This window comes from Bos taurus, chromosome 8 (genome assembly GCF_002263795.3).
Source record: "Bos taurus isolate L1 Dominette 01449 registration number 42190680 breed Hereford chromosome 8, ARS-UCD2.0, whole genome shotgun sequence".
NCBI lineage: Eukaryota > Metazoa > Chordata > Mammalia > Artiodactyla > Bovidae > Bos > Bos taurus.
This window is the reverse complement of record NC_037335.1, coordinates 8,407,539-8,426,689: the sequence shown is the minus strand read 5'-3', so window position 1 is coordinate 8,426,689 and position 19,151 is coordinate 8,407,539. Positions and strand designations below refer to the sequence as shown.

General features: G+C 42.5%; 1 protein-coding gene across 1 annotated transcript in view; it reads left to right on the top strand.

Annotated features, from left to right (window-relative positions):
* The first annotated feature begins 13,241 nt into the window (after nt 1–13,241).
* XKR6 (XK related 6) overlaps nt 13,242–19,151 on the top strand; it is a 265,477-nt gene continuing 259,567 nt past the window's right edge. The window contains 1 exon segment of the mRNA NM_001192331.1: nt 13,242–13,988. Coding sequence (NP_001179260.1) covers nt 13,255–13,988 — 734 coding nt within the window. The 5' untranslated portion in view covers nt 13,242–13,254.

Below are 19,151 nucleotides of genomic sequence, written 5' to 3'. Positions count from 1 at the left end.
GTGTCCAGCTTTTTGTGACCGCATGGACTGTAGTCCACCAGGCTCTCCTGTCCTTCACTGTCTCCTGGAGTTTGCTCAAACTCATGTCCATTGAGTCAATGATGCCATCCAATCATCTCATCCTCTGTCACCCCCTTCTCCTCCTGCCCTGTCTTTCCCAGCATGATTTTGTTTGGACTAGGAACATTGCATCCGTTTCTGTATATGATTTTTATCAAAAAGAATATTAGTTTCTCCCCATCTGCGCTAATAAATGTTGAGCCAAAAAAATTCTGTTTTATAGGGATGCCAAAGAATTAGTCACCTCAGGATATCCACATGTTAGCGTCTGCTCTAACTTCTACACTTTCATCAAAGCTGTTTGTCTAAAACAAAAACTTAATTTTGTCCTTTCTCTGAATCAAAGCCTCTGATGATTTTCCACTTCCTATACAATCAACTTGAGTCTTAAACCTGATTTTTATATATCTTCAAAAATTGGTCCCAGTCTGCACTCACCGTCTTCCTTTCTCTTCACACATCTCCCTGCATCTGATGCTATAGACACACGAACAATTTAATGAGCCACAGAGCTCCTTCCAGTCACTGCCTCTGCATCTGTTACATCTGCAACTTGACACATGTCCATCCCCTTTTCTGGGAGTTCTAGAGACTTTGCTTTGTTCACCACTAGATTTCCTTGGGCAAAGTGCTTAATACATAGTATGCATGCATGCTCAGTCATTTCAAGTCATATCTAACTCTTTGCGACCCCGTGGACTATAGCCCACCAGGCCTCTTTGTCCATGGGATTCTCTAGGCAAGAATTCTGGAGTGGGTTGCCATTCCCTCCTCCAGGGGATCTTCCTGACCCAGGGATCAAACCCATGTCTCTTGTGTCACCAGCATTGGAGGCAGATTCTTTACCCACTAAGCCACCTGCAAAGCCCTAATACATAGTAAGTACTCAACAAACATTGCTTGAATAAACGGGTCTCAGATTGTTCTTATTTCAAAAGAGATTGGATGAAATGATGGCTCCTTACTGCTCTATTTCTTTCTTTTTTTTTTAAGTTTTATTTATTTGTGGCTTCACTTTGTGCAGTCTTTCTCCAGTTTCAGTAACTGGGGGCTACTCTACGTTGCTGCATGTGGGCTTCTCATTACAGTGGTTTCTCTTGTTGTGGAGTATGCTCTAGGCACATAGGCTTTAGTAGCTGTGGTACATGGGCTCAGTAGTTGTAAGGACTGTAGATCTCTGGCTCAGTAGTTGTACACGTGGGCTTAGTTGTTTTGAGGCATGTGGGATCTTCCCTGACCAGTGATAGAACCCATGTTTCCTGCAATGGCAGACAGATTCTTTACCACTGAGCTACCAGTGAAGCCCTCTATTTCTCTTTTTAAGCATTACACAAAATTAGAGAATTTAAGACTACATATAGATAAATTAAGATTTGTGGTTGAAATTTTAAATGCCATAGCATTTCAGAGGAGGAAGGTATCATTCTGTGTTGGAGTAATCAAGGACATATTTTACTGAAGAAGGTGAGATTTCAAACAGGTATTGAAAGATGAGAGTGATTTTGAGCCATTGCTAGTGTGACACCTTCTTCATAGTAGACCTTCATTACATTTACTGATTTGAATATTTGAACTGAATGATAGACAAAGAGGAGGTAAATAGATTTTGTGAATGGAAACCAACAAGATCAGAAGTCCAAGTGCAGGAATGAGCCAGATATGTCTGGAAAATGAGAAATTTTTCCTGATACGGTTGTGTTCTGTTCAACATTGAAGATTTTGACTATGTAGGTTGGGAACAAAATTATGGAAGATCTGAAAACTATGGGGTGCCGGTGGATTTGGTACTATAGTAAATAGTGAGCTATTACCTGTTTTCACAATACTGTGATAGGACTTTAGGTTTGTTAGTCCAGGGATGGTAAGCAGGCTTGGTGGAAAAGCAAGAGAATAAAGTCATGGTGATTAGGTAGGGGTCTCAACTTGGATAAAAGTCACCCCTTAGGTATTTTACATCTCTTTATGATTTAGAAAGCATCCATTAAACCTATAAGAGAGCTTCTCACAGCAAGCCTCAGAGGAAGGTGGGGCAGATGCTAATATTCTTACCCTATATGAGAATTGAGATTCAATCTGGATTTGTCTGAAGATGTAGATCTGGCAAAGGGTGTCCCTGGAACTCACACCTACTTTGTGTGTTTTTAATCTCTAAGTCCACTATTCCTGTCATTAAGAAATAGAAACGAAAGAGGAGATACCAGATATTGAAAGCTGAAAAATCTGAACAACTTTATAAGGTATAATCCACATTGTGCAGTAGAAAGAGTTCCAGCCTGAACATCAGGAAATCTTAAATCCTATCTTTGAATTAATGTGATCAAGTGTGACCTTAAATAAATGTCTTCTGTGGTCCCCTTCGCCTTCTGCATCTGTAACATAAGAGTTGTATATACAACACTGTTTAAGTTCATTCCGGCTCAGAGGCCTTGGAGTTTGTGAGAGAGTCATAATAGGATGATTTCTTTTTTATTTTTTAAAATAAAAAAAACATTTTAAGGAGACAATTTAGTGGTTTTGGGCTTGCCTGGTGGCCCAGATGGTAAAGAATCTGCCTACAATGCAGGAGTCCCAGGTTTGATCCCTGGGTTGGGAAGATCCCCTGGAGAAGAGAATGGCTACCCAGTCTAGAGAATTCTTGCCTGGAGAATACCACAGATAGAGGAGCCTGGTGGGCTACAGCCTACGGGGTCACAAAGAGTCAGACACGATTGAGTGACTAACACTTTACAGAGGTGACATGATTGCTGGTTTTGAATATGGAGGAGGGATAGGAGCTGAGGAATGCAAGGAGCCTCTGGATCTCAAAAGGCAAGGACATGGTCTCTCCCCAGAGCCTCCAGAAGAAACACAACCCTGCTAACCCCTTGACACCCACTGAGACCCACTCTGGACTTGTGACTTTCAAAACTGTGAAGTAATAAATCTGTGTTGGTTTAAGCCACTAAGTTTGTGGTAATTTGTTATAGCAGCCTCAGTAGAAAACAAGTACGGGGGCGAGGGGCGGTCACTGGGGAAGGAGGACTAATATTATTCACTTAGCATCGACTGTCCTTCAGGCATTGGTATGCTTACTGTTTTATCCATCAGGAAAGTAGATCTGAGAGTGGAAGTGACTTTCCTGGGTGAACACAGTAAGGGGCTGGGCTGGGAATTCAGACTTGGGGCCGTGTGACTCTTGGTTCTGTCACCCAGTTTCTAGTAAGAAAGGCAAAGTTCACAAGAAACTTGACAGTACTTAACCTCACAGTGCTGGAAAACCAGAGGAACTATGATAAAAAAATCAATGAACCAGGAGCTTGGGAACCAGAGAAGACATTAAGATCTGGCTACATGAAGCAGGGGAGGGCCAGCAACATGTATTAATACTCCATAGCAGGTACATTATACACACGCTATTTCCATAAACCATCACAAACCACACTATGAGGTAAATTTTATTCTCCCTATTTTTATGGCTGAGGAACTGAGACTTGAATAAGAAAGTACTTTGCCTCAACTCAGGGGTCCCCAACCTCTGGCCCAAGAACAAGTACCTTCTGTCAGATCTGTGGCAACATTAGGTTAGAAATAAAGTCCCTAACAAATGTTATGTGATTAAATCATCCCCAAACCATGCTTCCCAGTCCATGGAACAATTGTCTTTCACGAAACCCGACCCTGGTGCCAAAAGGTTGGGGACCACTGCTATAGCTAACGACAGAGCTGGGGTTTAAATACAAAGCTTACCTTTTTGACCCCCCCACAAATACACCCCAAACAAAATCAACCAACCCCCACAACTTTTATTTCTTTAAAAAGGAAGAGCCAGAGAAAGGCATAATTTAATTATCATTTGGAAATATATGATACCCCCTTCCCCCCAAGTCCAGACTCACACAGAAGATTGTAGTTGGCTTGAGGTCAAGGATGTTTATATCATTACTTGTTCTCAGAGTGCTTACAATCAATCACTTTAGAACAGACTGTAGGCACCCAATATATACTCACTAGATGGAGTCTGTCAGCAGGATAGAGGGGCTTTTGTATAAGGTTGACTGAAAAGACTGGAACCCACAGTCTGGAAGGATGAAGGTTGAGATCTGATGGAACCTAAATGTAGCAGAGTCCCCACTCCCCCTTATACCTATTCCCCATGACTCCATCCACTACTAATTTCCTTTCTCCTTCCTGATTGCCCCAAGCTCTTGAGCACTTGATCACTCAGTTTTGCCCTTTGTCCCGCTGCACTGATAACAAGAGCGCCCCCTGCCTCTTGCATCAAGCCTAACTTTCTAGTCTCCCCACCCCTCTTTCGTCTTTCCTCTCCAGCCTGATCCTTTGTCTATGCAAATCCTTGTCCTTGGTCTGCCTGATAACTGGAACCCTGCCTCATACCAACCTTTATCTAGGTCCTCCTTGTCCATTGCCACAACTTTTGGGATTAATTTTCCCTTCCCCCACGACACCATTTAATCTTCCAGTCGTTATCCTCTACTTCCTCTAATCCTTTTGTTAGTGTTGCCTGTACCATGTAATTAACACTTCAAATAAAACAAAATTCTCTAGTGTGATTTAAATGCCTCCTTCTTCAATCTTACAGTTTCTTTCCCCCCACCTAATCACTCAAGTGTGGTAAAATACACATAAGATTTACCATCTTTTTTTTCCAATAATTTTATTTTCTAATTTTTCTTTGCTATTATATGAAAATAAATGGATTTTTGTAATTGACCTTGTATCATTCAGTTCAGTTCAGTCACTCAGTCGTGTCCGACTCTTTGTAACCCCATGAATCACAGCACACCAGGCCTCCCTGTCCATCACTAACTCCCAGAGTTCACTCAAACTAACGTCCATCAAGTCGGTGATGCCATCCAGCCATCTCATCCTCTGTCGTCCCCTTCTCCTCCTGCCCCCAATCCCTCCCAGCATCAGAGTCTTTTCCAATGAGTCAACTCTTCACTTGAGGTGGCCAAAGTACTGGAGTTTCAGCTTCAACATCAGTCCTTCCAAAGAACACCCAGGGCTGATTTCCTTTAGGATGGACTGGTTGGATCTCCTTGCAGTTCAAGGGAACACCACAATTCAAAAGCATCAATTCTTTGGCACTCAGCTTTCTTCACAGTCCAACTCTCACATCCATACATGACCACTGGAAAAACCATAGCCTTGACTAGACGGACTTTTGTTGGCAAAGTAATGTCTCTGCTTTTGAATATGCTATCTAGGTTGGTCATAACTTTCCTTCCAAGGAGTAAGCGTCTTTTAATTTCATGGCTGCAATCACCATCTGCAGTGATTTTGGAGCCCCAAAAGATAAAGTCTGACACTGTTTCCACTGTTTCCCCATCTATTTCCCATGAAGTGATGGGATCAGATGCTATGATCTTCAGTTAAATTAGTATATTAGTTCCAGTTTCATGTTTAAAGAATCTTGGGATTTTCTAATAGACAATCCAATAAATTTTCCAAATAAAGAGAATTTCACTTCTTTTTCCAATCTGTATGCCTTCAATTCAAAATTTCTCCCCTATATTTTTACATTGGCTAAAACCTCCAGTTCAGTACTGTACAGACATGGTGAGAGCAGGCGTCTTTGCTTGTTTCCAACCTTAAGGAAGAAGTTTTCATTGTTCACTCTAAAATATGTTGTTAGCTCTAGGTATTTCTTAAAGATATCCTTTATCAGTTTGAGGAAGTTTTTTCTCATTCCTAACTTGTTGAGAAGGTTTTTCTTTCCCCCTGCAGTTTTATTTTTTTAATTAATTTTAAAACATTTTTATTTGTTTGTTTCTTTGTAGCTGTGGTGGGTCTTCGTTGCTGCACAGGCTTTTCTCTAGTTGGGGTGAGCTGGGGGCTGTGCTCTAGTTGTGGTACATGGGCTTCTTGTAGCGGGGGCTTCTCTTGTTGGAGGACATGGGCTCTGTGGCACACAGGCTTTAGAGGTTGCAGCACGAGGGCTCAGTAGTTACGGCTTCTGAGCTCTAGGGCACAGGGTCAGTAGTTGTGGTGCAAGGGCGTAGTTGCTCCGCCGCCTGCTCCACCACATATGGATCTTCCCAGCCCAGGGACTGAACCCATCTCTCCTGCATTGGCAGTCAGAATCTTTACCATTGAGTCACCAGGGAAGCCCCCAGATTAATTTTTATTGGAGTATAGTTCCTTTACAATATTGTATTAGTTTCTATTGTACAGCAAAATGAATTAGCTTTATGTATACATATATCTGGAAAAGGCAATGGCACCCCACTCCAGTACTCTTGCCTGGAAAATCCCATGGATGGAGGAGCCTGGTGGGCTGCAGTCCATGGGGTCACTACAAGTCGGACACGACTGAGTGACTTCACTTTCACTTTTCACCTTCATGCATTGGAGAAGGAAATGGCAACCCACTCCAGTGTTCTTGCCTGGAGAATCCCAGGGACGGGGGAGCCTGGTGAGCTGCCGTCTATGGGGTCGCACAGAGTCAGACATGACTGAAGTGACTTGGCAGCAGCAGCAGCAGCAGCATACATATATCTCCTCTTTAATGCAAAAGCAAAAGTCACTCAGTTGTATCTGACTCTTTGCAACCCCACGGACTGTAGCCTGCCAGGCTCCTCTGTCCATGGACTTCTCTAGGCCAGAATACTAGAGTGGGTGGCTGTTTTGTTCTCCAGTGGATCTTCCTAACCCAGAGATTGAACCCAGGTCTCCCACATTGCAAGCAGATTCTGAGCCACCAGGGAAACCCCTAAATCTCTTTAAAATTTACCATCATAATCATGGTTAAGTGTACAGTTTAGCAGTATGAAGTACATTCACATTGCTGAGCAACCATCACCGCCATCCATCTCCAGATGAATATCTTGCAAAGCTGAAACTCTGTACCACACAGTCTTCTCAGATCCACTCTCCCCTTTGCAATGCTGGGTACCTGCACGCTGGTCTCATGTCAGTTTCTCCAACAAGCCAAGCAGTTCATAGCTCAGGCCCTGACAAGATGATTTTCTTCATCTGGAAGGCATTTTTCAGCACCAGTCTCACCCCCACCACATGGTCAGCAAAGACTGGTCCTTCCTCACCCTTCAATCTCAACTTAAATGTCACCTTAGAATTGGCATCCTGATCTCTTATATTTAAGTAAGTTCTCTGCTTAAAACAAAAACAAGCAAAACTCCACCCATTGGGTATTTCTTAAAGCTTTTATAAATATTCTCTTGTCCTCTTCATCTTTAGAATTATTCAGTTACTTATTATCTGTCACTTCTATGTAACTGTAAGCTCTATGGGGGCCAGAACCAGGCCTGTTTTGTTCTCAGTGCCTTGGAGGGTGTTTGACATGAACCAGGCACTTCAATATCTGGTGGTAAATTAATATCCTATATTGTACTCTCTAATTAATAATAGTTTTATGAATTTACACATCACTTCATGACTTATTCATAATGCTGTTTTGTTAACTGATGTTTGTAGGTGTCTATTTTCCATCTTCGGCAGTTTGTAGAAATTACACCTATTTCTTTGGACCGAAGGAAGTTAGATACATTGTGGGTTTTCAATAAATGCTTGGTAAATTAAATTAGACTTAACATATTGCCTGTCACATACTGAAATGCTACAATCAGGAAATATGTCTAAAACTTGAAAGAGACACAACTGTGGGGTTACATATTACTTGGGGGTACTGTTGGTAATGGTTAGCCTCTGCAGTTAGCACTGAGCATAAAAGCTGTGTATGCTCAAATTTTTCTTTGTTTTGAAGACATCATTATCAGTTTGCCAAAAACACCAACCCAGCCAGATTTTCTTCCAGTATCAGATAAAGTATTGTACCTTTGGTTGAAGACCACAGAAGAGACCTGGCTTGCATTCAGGGGCCATGTTGCAGGATATATATATAAATCTTTAAATTCTAGACTCATACTTGGCCTGGTAAGACAATCCTATGATTGGAATGAAGGTCCAGTGTGAAAATAGCATATTTCCATTTCCCGTCTCACACTCAACCTGGGGGCAGTGTAGGCTTCATCTCTGAAACGGCCTATATGATTTTGGTTTATTACTTGTTCTTCATCTTCCTTTAGTGGAGCATGAATACTTGATTTCACATAAGTTAAGGGTATGTATGGCTTCCCAGGTGGCACAGTGGTAAAGAACCCACCTGCTGATACAGGAGACCTGAGTTGAATCCCAGATCAGGAAGATCCCCTGGAGAAGGAAATGGCAACCCGCTCCAGTATTCCTGCCTGGAAAATCCCATGGACAGAGGAGCCTGGCGGGCTACAGTGCTTAGGGCTGCAAAGAGTTGGACATGACTGAACACAACAACAAGGATATGTATGATGAACTTATACTGTCCTCTGCTCTGTGGGGCGTTAACTCAAGGAACTCATTGTTCTTATTTAGACAATATAGTGGATAAAAATATAAGGTCGCTGAAGAAGTATTTAAGTCAATTCACAGATGTCAGAGTTCTTGAGACAGAAACACTTACAAAATACTCCTCCGTTGAGTTATTATCCAGAAGTACAGATGCGCCTTCCATAGAGATTGTACCATTTTGTAAGACCAGCAGGAATGTATGCGAGCTCGTTAAAATTTCAGTTCTTAACATCAAACACAGATATAAAGCTTCTCAGGATAATGAGTTCTCTGTACTCTCTCTGCAGTGCTCAAAGAAGTACTATTTCTATAGAAGACAACACAATATAGGGAATAGAATTGATAAGGATGACATCTGCCTACTGGTTGTGAGGCTTTACCCAGTCTCAAATTAGGAAAATCTTGTGAAGCACGTATGAGGAAGATTCTCTGGAATACTTTTGCTAGGGCAAATTCTCATGTTGGAATTCAAGTGTCCTGTCTCCTAGAGAGGTATCAGCAACATAATAGAGAACCTCCAGTGACTAATACAGTAACATTGGCTTCATTTTGAGGGTCCAAGCACTGCCTGGCCCAGGGAAACAGTAGAGTGAGTAAAGAATCCTCCTGCAATGCAGGACACCCCAGTTTGATTCCTGGGTCAAGAAAATCTGCTGGAGAAGATATAGGCTCCCCACTCCAGTATTCTTGGGCTTCCTTGGTGGCTCAGCTGGTAAAGAATCTGCCCACAATGTCGAAGACCTGGGTTTGATCCCTGTGTTGGGAAGATCCTCTGGGTTGGGAAGATCCCCTGGAGAAGTGGACAGCTACCCATTCCAGTATTCTGGCCTGGAGAATTCCATAGACTGTATAGTCCATGGGGTCACAGAGTTGGACATGACTGAGTGACTTTCACTTTCAAGTACTTTATTAGTAGGTTTTGGATTCTAATCTAGGCTACCCTACCATTCTGAAGGAGATCAGCCCTGGGATTTCTTTGGAAGGAATGATGCTAAAGCTGAAACTCTAGTACTTTGGCTACCTTGTGTGAAGAGTTGACTCATTGGAAAAGACTCTGATGCTGGGAGGGGTTGGGGCAGGAGGAGAAGGGGACGACAGAGGATGAAATGGCTGGATGGCATCACTGATTCAATGGACATGAGTCTGAGTGAACTCTGGGAGTTGGTGATGGATGGGGAGGTCTGGCGTGCTGCGATTCATGGGGTCACAAAGAGTCGGACACGACTGAGCGACTGAACTGAACTGAACCTCCCACAGTTGTGATTCTGGATGTCATTAGGCTGATTCAAGGCTGCCTTCTAGACTATTAAAATGGTGATACTAATGCCCATTGCGTTTTGTACTGTTGTGAGATCAAATGGCATTGTGTTTGGGACAGTGACTGATACACACTAGCATTCAACACTAACTCTCCTCTCTCTGCCTTTCTGAAAATGAGAGAGTGGGGATAAAAATCCCCAGAGTTCTCTCTGAACAGCCCAAAACATATGCCACAATTTCTACATACTATATCTGCCTTACTTTACTTATAGAAGAGTCTCTAAAAATCTGTTTACTATTATTCATGTGTTATTCCAATACCTTTTGTGGTTTGGCTTCTCAGCCTATATCAGAGTGGAAAGAACAGGGCTACACTTGTTAACTGACTGAAGGATGAAAAGTAGAGCTTAAAAAATTATTCAGAAACAACAATAATAATAAAAGTGACCAGCAGGTATGGTGGCTTACCAGTAGTAGGGTGGCTCCTTGGTAAGTCCACAAATAGTCAGAGCCTCTTAGCATAAGGCTGCCTTAAGGTCAAGTTATCAAGAAAGGGTTAACTGTTGTGCTGGTAGGAAAGCAGATCAGTGGACAATACATTTATTTATTTATTTTATTTCCTTCCCCATCTCTTGTTTACTAAAGAATTGAGGTATTGTTTTAATATATCAATTGAGTTTTATGAAGATTTACATCTTAAAATGTAAAATAATACAATGGAAAGCATTTGAAAGGATAAATTTCAGTTGTCTGAAAAATAATTTACTCATTTCACCAGTATTTATTGAGTGCTCACTATGCATTCAGCACTGTGCCGACTGTTGGATTTGCTTGGACAACTAATTGCCCCAAAGTTCTACATAAAAAAGTACCATTCATAGCACAGTCCAAATTTATGTTAACCTTTTAGTGAGTCTTTGTGATAGGTTTCTTATCACTGATTTTAATTTTAGAACCTCCTGGGTTCTACACAGTATCCCCTCCAAAGAAGGCAGAATGATAAAATTGTTGAAACAGCAAATGTAAAGTTGAAATCAATTGACAGTCTGTCAATCTTTAAATATATACTTGAAACTTCAACTCTGATAAAGCCGTTTGACTTAGTCCTATTTGTCAGCCTGATATAGTGAATGTAATTTACTTAGCTAATTTCACTAGTAGATGATGTTCTTCCAGGGCACAGAGAAATAGGAGTCATAAATATGTCATTGCTGCTTGCTTTTGTATCTCATTTCACAGCCTCACAGGTTCAAATAGACAAAATATATTTAAAAACAAATTAATTGCATCTATTTCCTGGAAGCATCTGAAAATGTTTTCATTTTAGAGATACCAAATCTACTGGATCATAGAATTTAAGTAACTATATGTTGGCATATGCGAACATAACAAATAGTTACCATTCATCCAATGCTTACTACTCATCAAGTATATTGTGTTGAGAGCTTTAAATAGATTACTATCTTTAAACTGCCCAACAAGTTTTCAAAGAGGGCACTGTTACATTCTCATTATATAATGGAGGAAACTGGGGTTTAAGGAGGTTAGCTATCTTGCTCACATTATTCATGTATTATTTTAGTGGAATTGGGATCCAAACCTGGGCAGTCCTATTCTATACCTATGCCATCTTTTAAAGGTATTATTAATTCAAATTCATTAAAGAAACAAAATCTCAACTGTATGCAGAAATAATCCTTACCCATTGTCTATAAGTTTTACTCCCCTAGGAACAAGGAGGCTTAAATCATAGTGTGAAATAAAAGGATACCTTTATGCGACTTGTTTCCAAAAGCAGATTTTGTATTACTTTTCCCCTACCCCTGTCCTCCCCAAATGGCAGATGTAAAAATTCTCTATGAGTACTTTCTGTAAAGTCCTTACAGGTTTTACCTTGGCATAAATACTCATGAAAAATTGTGTACTAAAATACGGAATCCTCACCTTGCTCTGTCACCTCCAATACTTAAGTAGGAACTTTGGTGTTAAACAGTATATCCCAAAATAAGGGTACTGAAAATTTCAAAGGCATCTTTCTTCCATAAAACCTCAATGCCATACAAATATTACCTAGCTTGTCCTCTATATTCCAAAGAAAATTATTGGCGTCATTAGGTTTTTCTGAAGGGACATGTAGATAGAATCAGAAAAATGAGCACAAAAATCCAGAGAAGTCAAGGAGAAAATTCACGGTTAGACATTTTTTTCTTGTAACTCCAAAATGTTCCTTTCACCTGACCCGTAACAACTGTGACCATGTAGCTTGCTCTATCTGGCTTCAAGTATACTTTCACTAGAAGATCATTGTAATTCAAATCCATTCAGTGCTGCTTCACTTTTGTAAATTGTTAAGATTAAGTAGTGTACCCTGCACCTATTTTAATGATTTAGCACATTGATAATATTTTCACTTATTTAAAGCCATATTTATTGACAGAGGCTTAGCACCCAAAAAATTCTAGGAAGCAATTTTCACACATCCAAAACCTTGAACAAGTAATTGACACAGCTTAAACTCTAGCTAGTTTTGAATTTTCCAAATTAAGGTCACAGAATTGAAAAAACTGCATACTTTTTAAAAAAGTTGGTAGAAACACATTCTAATGGTGAAGAAAATACACTCAAGGTCACAATATGCCAATCCAGTCTCTATGCTTTACTTTTAAAGATGCAATTAAGCTGATTTTTAACTGGATTTTGGCTGCAGTTTTCTTAAGGGAATGGTGGAAAGGTTTATTGCAAAAGATGGAACTTATCAGAGACAAAGTCAGGGGGTCAACAGAGGTAAAAGAGGAGGGAGTTGTCTATGTGGAAGTGAGAATCAATAACTTGTGAGTGGGAATCTAAACAGACATACAATTTCTAAAGACCCTCAAAATAAGAAAGGAGCAGGAGATAAATTTAAAAGAAAAACATCAAAAAGGGGGGGGGGGGGACAGCCAAAGAGGTGAGACACAGCCATTTTGATGGGGGGTGGGTTGTCTAACTACACAATGAGGTCATCCTATCTCCCGGAAGTGACACGTAATCACCTGCTTTGCACTAGCTCCGCCCCTTCCCTCAGAGGTCCCGCCCCTCCGCCAGCAGCCGGGAGGGTGTTAGGGGGCGTTTCTCCAGGAGGAAAGCTGAAAGCTGCGACGCTGAGGAAGGGGACCCCAAAACGTCTGGCACTGCCCCCTCCAGGGATCACTTTGGACCGCCTTACTCGGCCCAGCGGGATTCAGAAACGCCGAGGGGTCAACCTGATGGGTTTCGGGGTCAACGGAAGAGGGGAAGGGGAGCCCTGGCGGGGTGAACCCCCCGGTCCCCCGCCAAGCAGCTGAGGCACAGGAGGGCGGCCATCTTGGCCGGGAGGGTAGGGCTGGGGAGCTGCGGGCGCCGTGCGATTGGGGGGCTCGCCCGGAAGTGACGCCAACTACCCGGAAGCGGAGGGGGTTCCCTGGCCCACTCCCCCCTCGTTCGTTTGCTCCCCCGCTTCCTCCCCGCCCCCCTTCCTCTCCATTCGTTCCCCCCCCCTCCCCGTTCCCTGCCTTCTTACCCCCCCCAACCGTCCCTCCCCCCCCAACCTCCGGAGCTGGGAAGAGAGTCAAGATGGCGGCGAAATCCGATGGCGGTGGCGTGGGGGTGGGCTTCGCCCAGCTGCACAACCTGGACGAGGCGGTGGGCAGCGGCGGCGAGGAGGACGGGGAGCCCGGGGGAGGCGGCTGCGGCGGCGGCGGCGACGGCAGCGAGCCCGGCGAGAGCAGTTCGCTGCACATCTGCCACTGCTGCAACACCTCCTCGTGCTACTGGGGCTGCCGCTCCGCCTGCCTGCGCTCCCTCCTGGGCAAGAAGCCGCGCCGCAGCGCCGCCGCCGCCGACGGGGGGGACCAGCCGCTGCAGCCGCCCGCGGCCGCCGGTCGCCAACCCCCGACGCCCTCGGCCGAACGGCTGCAGCCGCCGCAGGTGGAGCGGCCGTGGCTCGACTGCCTGTGGATCGTGCTGGCGCTACTGGTCTTCTTCGGGGACGTGGGCACCGACCTGTGGCTGGCCCTCGACTACTACCGCAAGGGGGACTACGGCTACTTCGGGCTGACCCTCTTCTTCGTGCTGGTGCCGTCGCTGCTGGTGCAGAGCCTGAGCTTCCGCTGGTTCGTGCAGGACTACACGGGCGGCGGGCTGGGCGCCGTGGAGGGGCTCAGCAGCCGGGGCCCCCCCATGATGGGGGCCGGCTACGGCCACGGCGCGGGGCCCGCGGCCACGCCGGGGGCGCAGCGCCTCTGCCGCCTCTCCGTGTGGATCTGGCAGTCGGTCATCCACCTGCTGCAGATGGGGCAGGTGTGGAGGTAAGAGCACTGCGGGGGTGGGGGCGGGGGCCTGGCCAGCCAGCCCTGCAGAGGGCCCCGCGGGCGAGGCCGAGCCCTCCAGAGTGCGCTCTGCCCCCTAGGTGCCCCGCAGGTGGGCTCCTCGCACTGGCCTTGGCCCGGGGGTCTTTAAGGAGGGGTTTGCCACGCACTTTCCCTGGCGTCTCAAGAAGACCATCCTTCGGTCTGGATCCCTGGCCACGCCTTTTGGCCCGGGGAGGCCCAAGTCCGGCTGTTTGTCTCCATCCCTGGTTCGCACTTAGCGGAGACCCTGCCTCGCCCTTTCTCTCCCCTCTTATCTCCGTAGACTTCTCATATTCCCGGGGTCCCTTTGCCCTGTATCCCAAGGTAACCAGCCACTAGCGCTTTTTATCTGCACCCCAGCTTGCCTCCTGGGGGGAACCTTCCTTCTTCCAGCCAGTTTGCACTCGGTTTTGTCCCCCGGTGAGACATCCTCCCCTCTTTTCCCCGTCTTCTCTCCGCAGTGGCCTGTGTGGGGGCCCTGTGCAACCCCCCTGGCTGGCTCTTCTTTTGCCCCCCCTCCATTCCACGCCCCCTCCTCCTTTCCTGCAATCCTGTCCCTTGCAAATGACTACAAACTGCTGCTCTCCTTGGAGGAAAAATGACTTTTTTTTGGTTTTTTTGGCTGAATTAGACGTGCCCTTTTCTTAGTAACAGGTAAAATTGTATAGTATGTGATGGGTGTAAGCGTTTTTAATTCTCACTTCCAGAAAATCACTTAGCCACCTGGATACACATTCTGGTGGAATGTTGTTTTTGGTAGCCAGGGCAGTACGCAGGTGATTTATGTTTACACAAGCCCCAAGCTTGGCTCTGGGGACTTTTCCCCTCTTGTACATTTCCTGTGTGCCAGGTAAATCCTTCAAAAACCACTTGCAGATCCCACCCCACGCCCCCCCCCCCTTTTTTTTTTGACAGCGTTAACTGGTTAAAGTAAGGAAATGATCTTATAAAAACCTTGGTAAATCTGCGTCCTCCAACTTAAATCAGTTTGAGTGTATTTTGGAAACACTGAGTTGTGGATGAGAGTGTTTGCAAGAGAAAAAAACCTTCCAGAAGAGAATATAGGAAGCTCTTCAGGTACATTGCTTCTGTGAGAAGACATTTTGCCTAGATTGCTCAGGCACCTATGCCTAGGAGGAGATTTTAGGTGCTCAGATTTTTCAGTTTACTGAGATGTACCTAGGTTAATTGAAATAAAGTTCGTTGTCTTTTTAATCGTCTTGGTTGTTATTCAGAATTTTAAATACAAACGTTTCAGAAAGCATGGAATTGAATTAAGTCGAATCACGAAAGACAGTGTGAGACTTTTGTCTTGCAGAATTTACATGCAAATTCAGGATTGGAGTTTTCCTGGTCTTGTGAGTAGTTTTCCTGGTCTTGTGTTCCTAGGTTGAACAAGCAACCTTTTTTCCCAGCCCTGTCTGCAGATAATTTGTTTCCTGCTGATAGGTTTATAGGAAGAGCGGGAAATTAGGAAGAAAAAAATAAAAAGGTGATTAACTTTTAGCTATTATGAGCCAAATTTGGGGTCAAGGAAAATTTTGAAGTATGTTTTAAACTGGAAGTCTAGCTCTGAAAACATCCCAATCCGTACTGAATCGAAGAGTATGTTTGGTATGGGGGATACTATTTTTGATTCTGTAGGTTAGTGACATGCAAAGGAATGAAGGCAAGAGAGACAAAAAGCATAGGGAGAGGTTTTTGAAATAGTAGTCAAGTTTAACAGCATGTATAATAAGTAGGCTTGTATCGAATAAGCCTAAGTTACCTATCTCTCCAGGTCTTAGACAATGTGGGCAATCAAAACCTTGGTGTCAGGTTCAGATTCCTGAGAAGATTGTTTCTAATGTAATCCATCCTAGGTATTTCTTAGTAGTAAGCTTTTGGAACATACTAAAATTGGAATTCTGTTTCACAAGTTTTTTAGGCAGAATAATCCCCCCAAAACGGCCCATTTACCTAAACTTTAATTGTATTTGACAGAGTAAAAGTTCAGGTTGTGGACTTTTTTTTGAAAGATATCTGTGATTTACTATGTCTGAGTTTTTTGTTCTTTTTTCAAGATTAGGATATATGTCTGAATGTTTTATAAAGTTGATACTGAACGACATGCTAATTCAGCTAAGTTATTTATTCTAATGTATTAATACTGTATTTCAATTGAAATACTTACTGAGGAAGGATTTTTTCTAACTTTTTTTCTTGTTTTGCTTGAAATACTCCAGGAGCAGGGTCTTTCTTTAACAAATACTAGGTACATGGCTTGCATAGAAATCATTCATAAGTAAAAGCTCTAGAGAAAGGTGTTTATTCTTTTTTAGCTTTAATCTCTTGGCAAGCTTGTCATTGTTTGTAAACATACATCTTCTCAGCTTTTCTGCAGATTTTTTGGGTTACAATTGTTCTCTGAGTCATGTTTGCTACTTACATTTTATGTACTTCATGTGGTCATGTGACTTAAAGGTTAAGATCTAAGAATTTGATTTGGGCTACATTCTCAGGAAAAGATGTTGGTGAGGTTGTCAAAACTGATTGCATTAAACCATGAAACTTGTCTCTTCACTTGCTTTTTTTTTTTTTAATGTACAATTATTTGACTCTTGCTTGGACCAAAGCACAGTGCTTATTTAAGAAAAATTAAGTTTCTTTTGACAGTAAAGGGGTGAATTTCTATGAACGTTGCCTTTCCTGTCAAGATGGAAAACACTTGACATCTCTTTCATCAAATGACTCCCTAGACTGTCAAAAAATGTTTTTGATTGGGCCAAAGCTGGAGCGTGGAGGACCTGTAGGATGACTTGTTTCAGGAACCTTGTGATTAAAGTCTGTTTAATGCATACTTTACCATCACTAATTACTTAACGTGGAACTTTCTGTCTAGCTTTATGTGCTCTATTTTTCAGGTGTTTTTCCCAGGGATAGCAGGTCTGTGAGTCACTCATACCAGGAACAGGAGTTATACCAGGCTTCACAGTTTAGTACAATGTGTTGTTATTAGAAAGTGAGATCGTTTTCTTGGAAGGTTACAGCTTAGGAACAGGTTTGCATATTGCATTTTTGTGTGTTAAGTTTTTTCCTTGAGTGTGTCAGCCTTTCTTTGCTTTTGTGCTCCTTTTAGAGAGTGTTCGGTGTGTTGGTGGTTCACTGCAGTCAAGGAGCACAGTTTCTTTGACTAAAATGTCATGAAATGTCATGATGTTGCAACCCAATCATTAATTTTTCTTTTTATGTACTTATTTTTATGGGTATGTTTTAAAGTTTTTCTTAAAATATTAATTCTTTCTGCCACTTTTAAAGTGAACATCAGCTGTTCTGGAGATGAGGTGGAGTGAAGGTTGCCTTCAAGGGACAAAAAAAAAAGGAAAAAAAGGTTCACCTACCATAATGGGGTCATCAACCTGTGAACTATCTAAAGCTTTATTTTAGCTTTGTTTTCACTTCAAGACCGTGATATAACATAGGGACATAGCTCTCTGTAATCAGCAGCAAATATTGGTGAAGATGCTCCTATAAATTATCCACTCCCCCTTACCCCCCAATGTAAGGATATTTGGAAAATTATGGAGGTTTGTTCTTGTTGAATATTTTAGAATAGTGGTTCTTAATTCAGGCTGAGAATAGAACCTACTACCACATTAAAAAGAAAAAAAATGCCTGAGCATTGCTGGACCTGCTGAGGAAGAATCTCAAGGTGAGACCCAAGCAGTCTTGTTTTTAGAAGCTCCACAGGTAATTAGATGGTCAGCCAGGCTTGAGAAGCACTTTTAGAATTGGGTTTCAGGCTTATTCCATTTGGAGATTGTTTTTGGATTTGTGTTCTTAATATGTTGGAACAGTTGGGAGTGGAATGCTTTGATACTGTGAAACTTGGTTCCTGGACAATACCATAACAAAACGACTTTAACCTTGGAAACATGAGTGTCTAAACACAGTACTTGGGATTGTCTCAAGTGTGTGCACTTGTCGTACTCAGGGTTTTTTTCTTTGACCCTAGGTATGGATCTCATTCTAAAGGGATTCCTAAACTCAAGGCATTCTTTAGTATTGTGGTCCACTTCTTTGCCTTTTAATGTGATTCAAATAGCACTTTTATGATTGTGTTGCATGTTAAAGGGAAATTAATTTTGAAATGATTCTCCTAAGTAGACTTGAGGTAAATATGACTGGGATTACAAGAGGTGTTGGACTAAGTGGTCTGCACTGTCCCTGTAGCTCTAAAATGTTGTGATTTAGGAATGGAAATGTTATTTTACAAATAAGGAAAACCATTCATTTGGGGCCGGAATACTAGTCAGTATTCTACTAGTCTTAAAAGATTGAGTTTGTCTATGTCTCTGTGTGTGTGTAGGGGGCTTCATATAGTATCTGTTTATTACTGGGTGGGAATCTCAATATTGTAAGAAGCTTTCCCCCTCATTTTTGTGTATATATTTAATGGAATTCTGGTTCAAAAGAAACTCTGGGGTTTTTTGTTTTTTGTTTTGGAGGGGAAACCCGAGAAAAATTGATCTGAGAAAATGATGCATATATATATAGTCAAAAAAAATCTTGAAAAAGAAAAATGTTCCTCTGTCAAAAAGTGAATGTACTATAAAGTGTCAATAATTAGATCAACGTGCCACTGGCAGAGGAATAAAGCAAATAGGTGTTGAAGCAGAATAAAGAGAAATTGACAGGTTTGTGGGAATTTAGTAGATAGTGAAGGTGGCATTTCTAATCAGTGAAGGGAGAAAAAGATTACTTAGCAAATGATAGTCAATTGACTACCTAGTTGGGGGAAATTGCTCTCTACATAAACAAAAATTCTAAAAGAATTAAAAGTAAAAATATGAAATATTAAATTATGGAAACACTAAAAGAAAATGTAGGACAATTTATAATCTTTGAATGGGCAAGAAGCTTTGATACCATCAAGAAAAAAAAGGGACAAATTTAACAAAGACAGTCCCATCTTGTTATTGTCTTCCTCCTCTTGCCACTTGAAAAATCATAGAAATACATGATTAGTTGTGAGAGTGGAAGAGTTATATTTGGACAAAGAGCTGTGTACCTAAAGGAGAGTATGAGGAGAGAAGATTATTTCTTGTTTTTGAGTGAACAAAAACAGAACAAACTAGACAT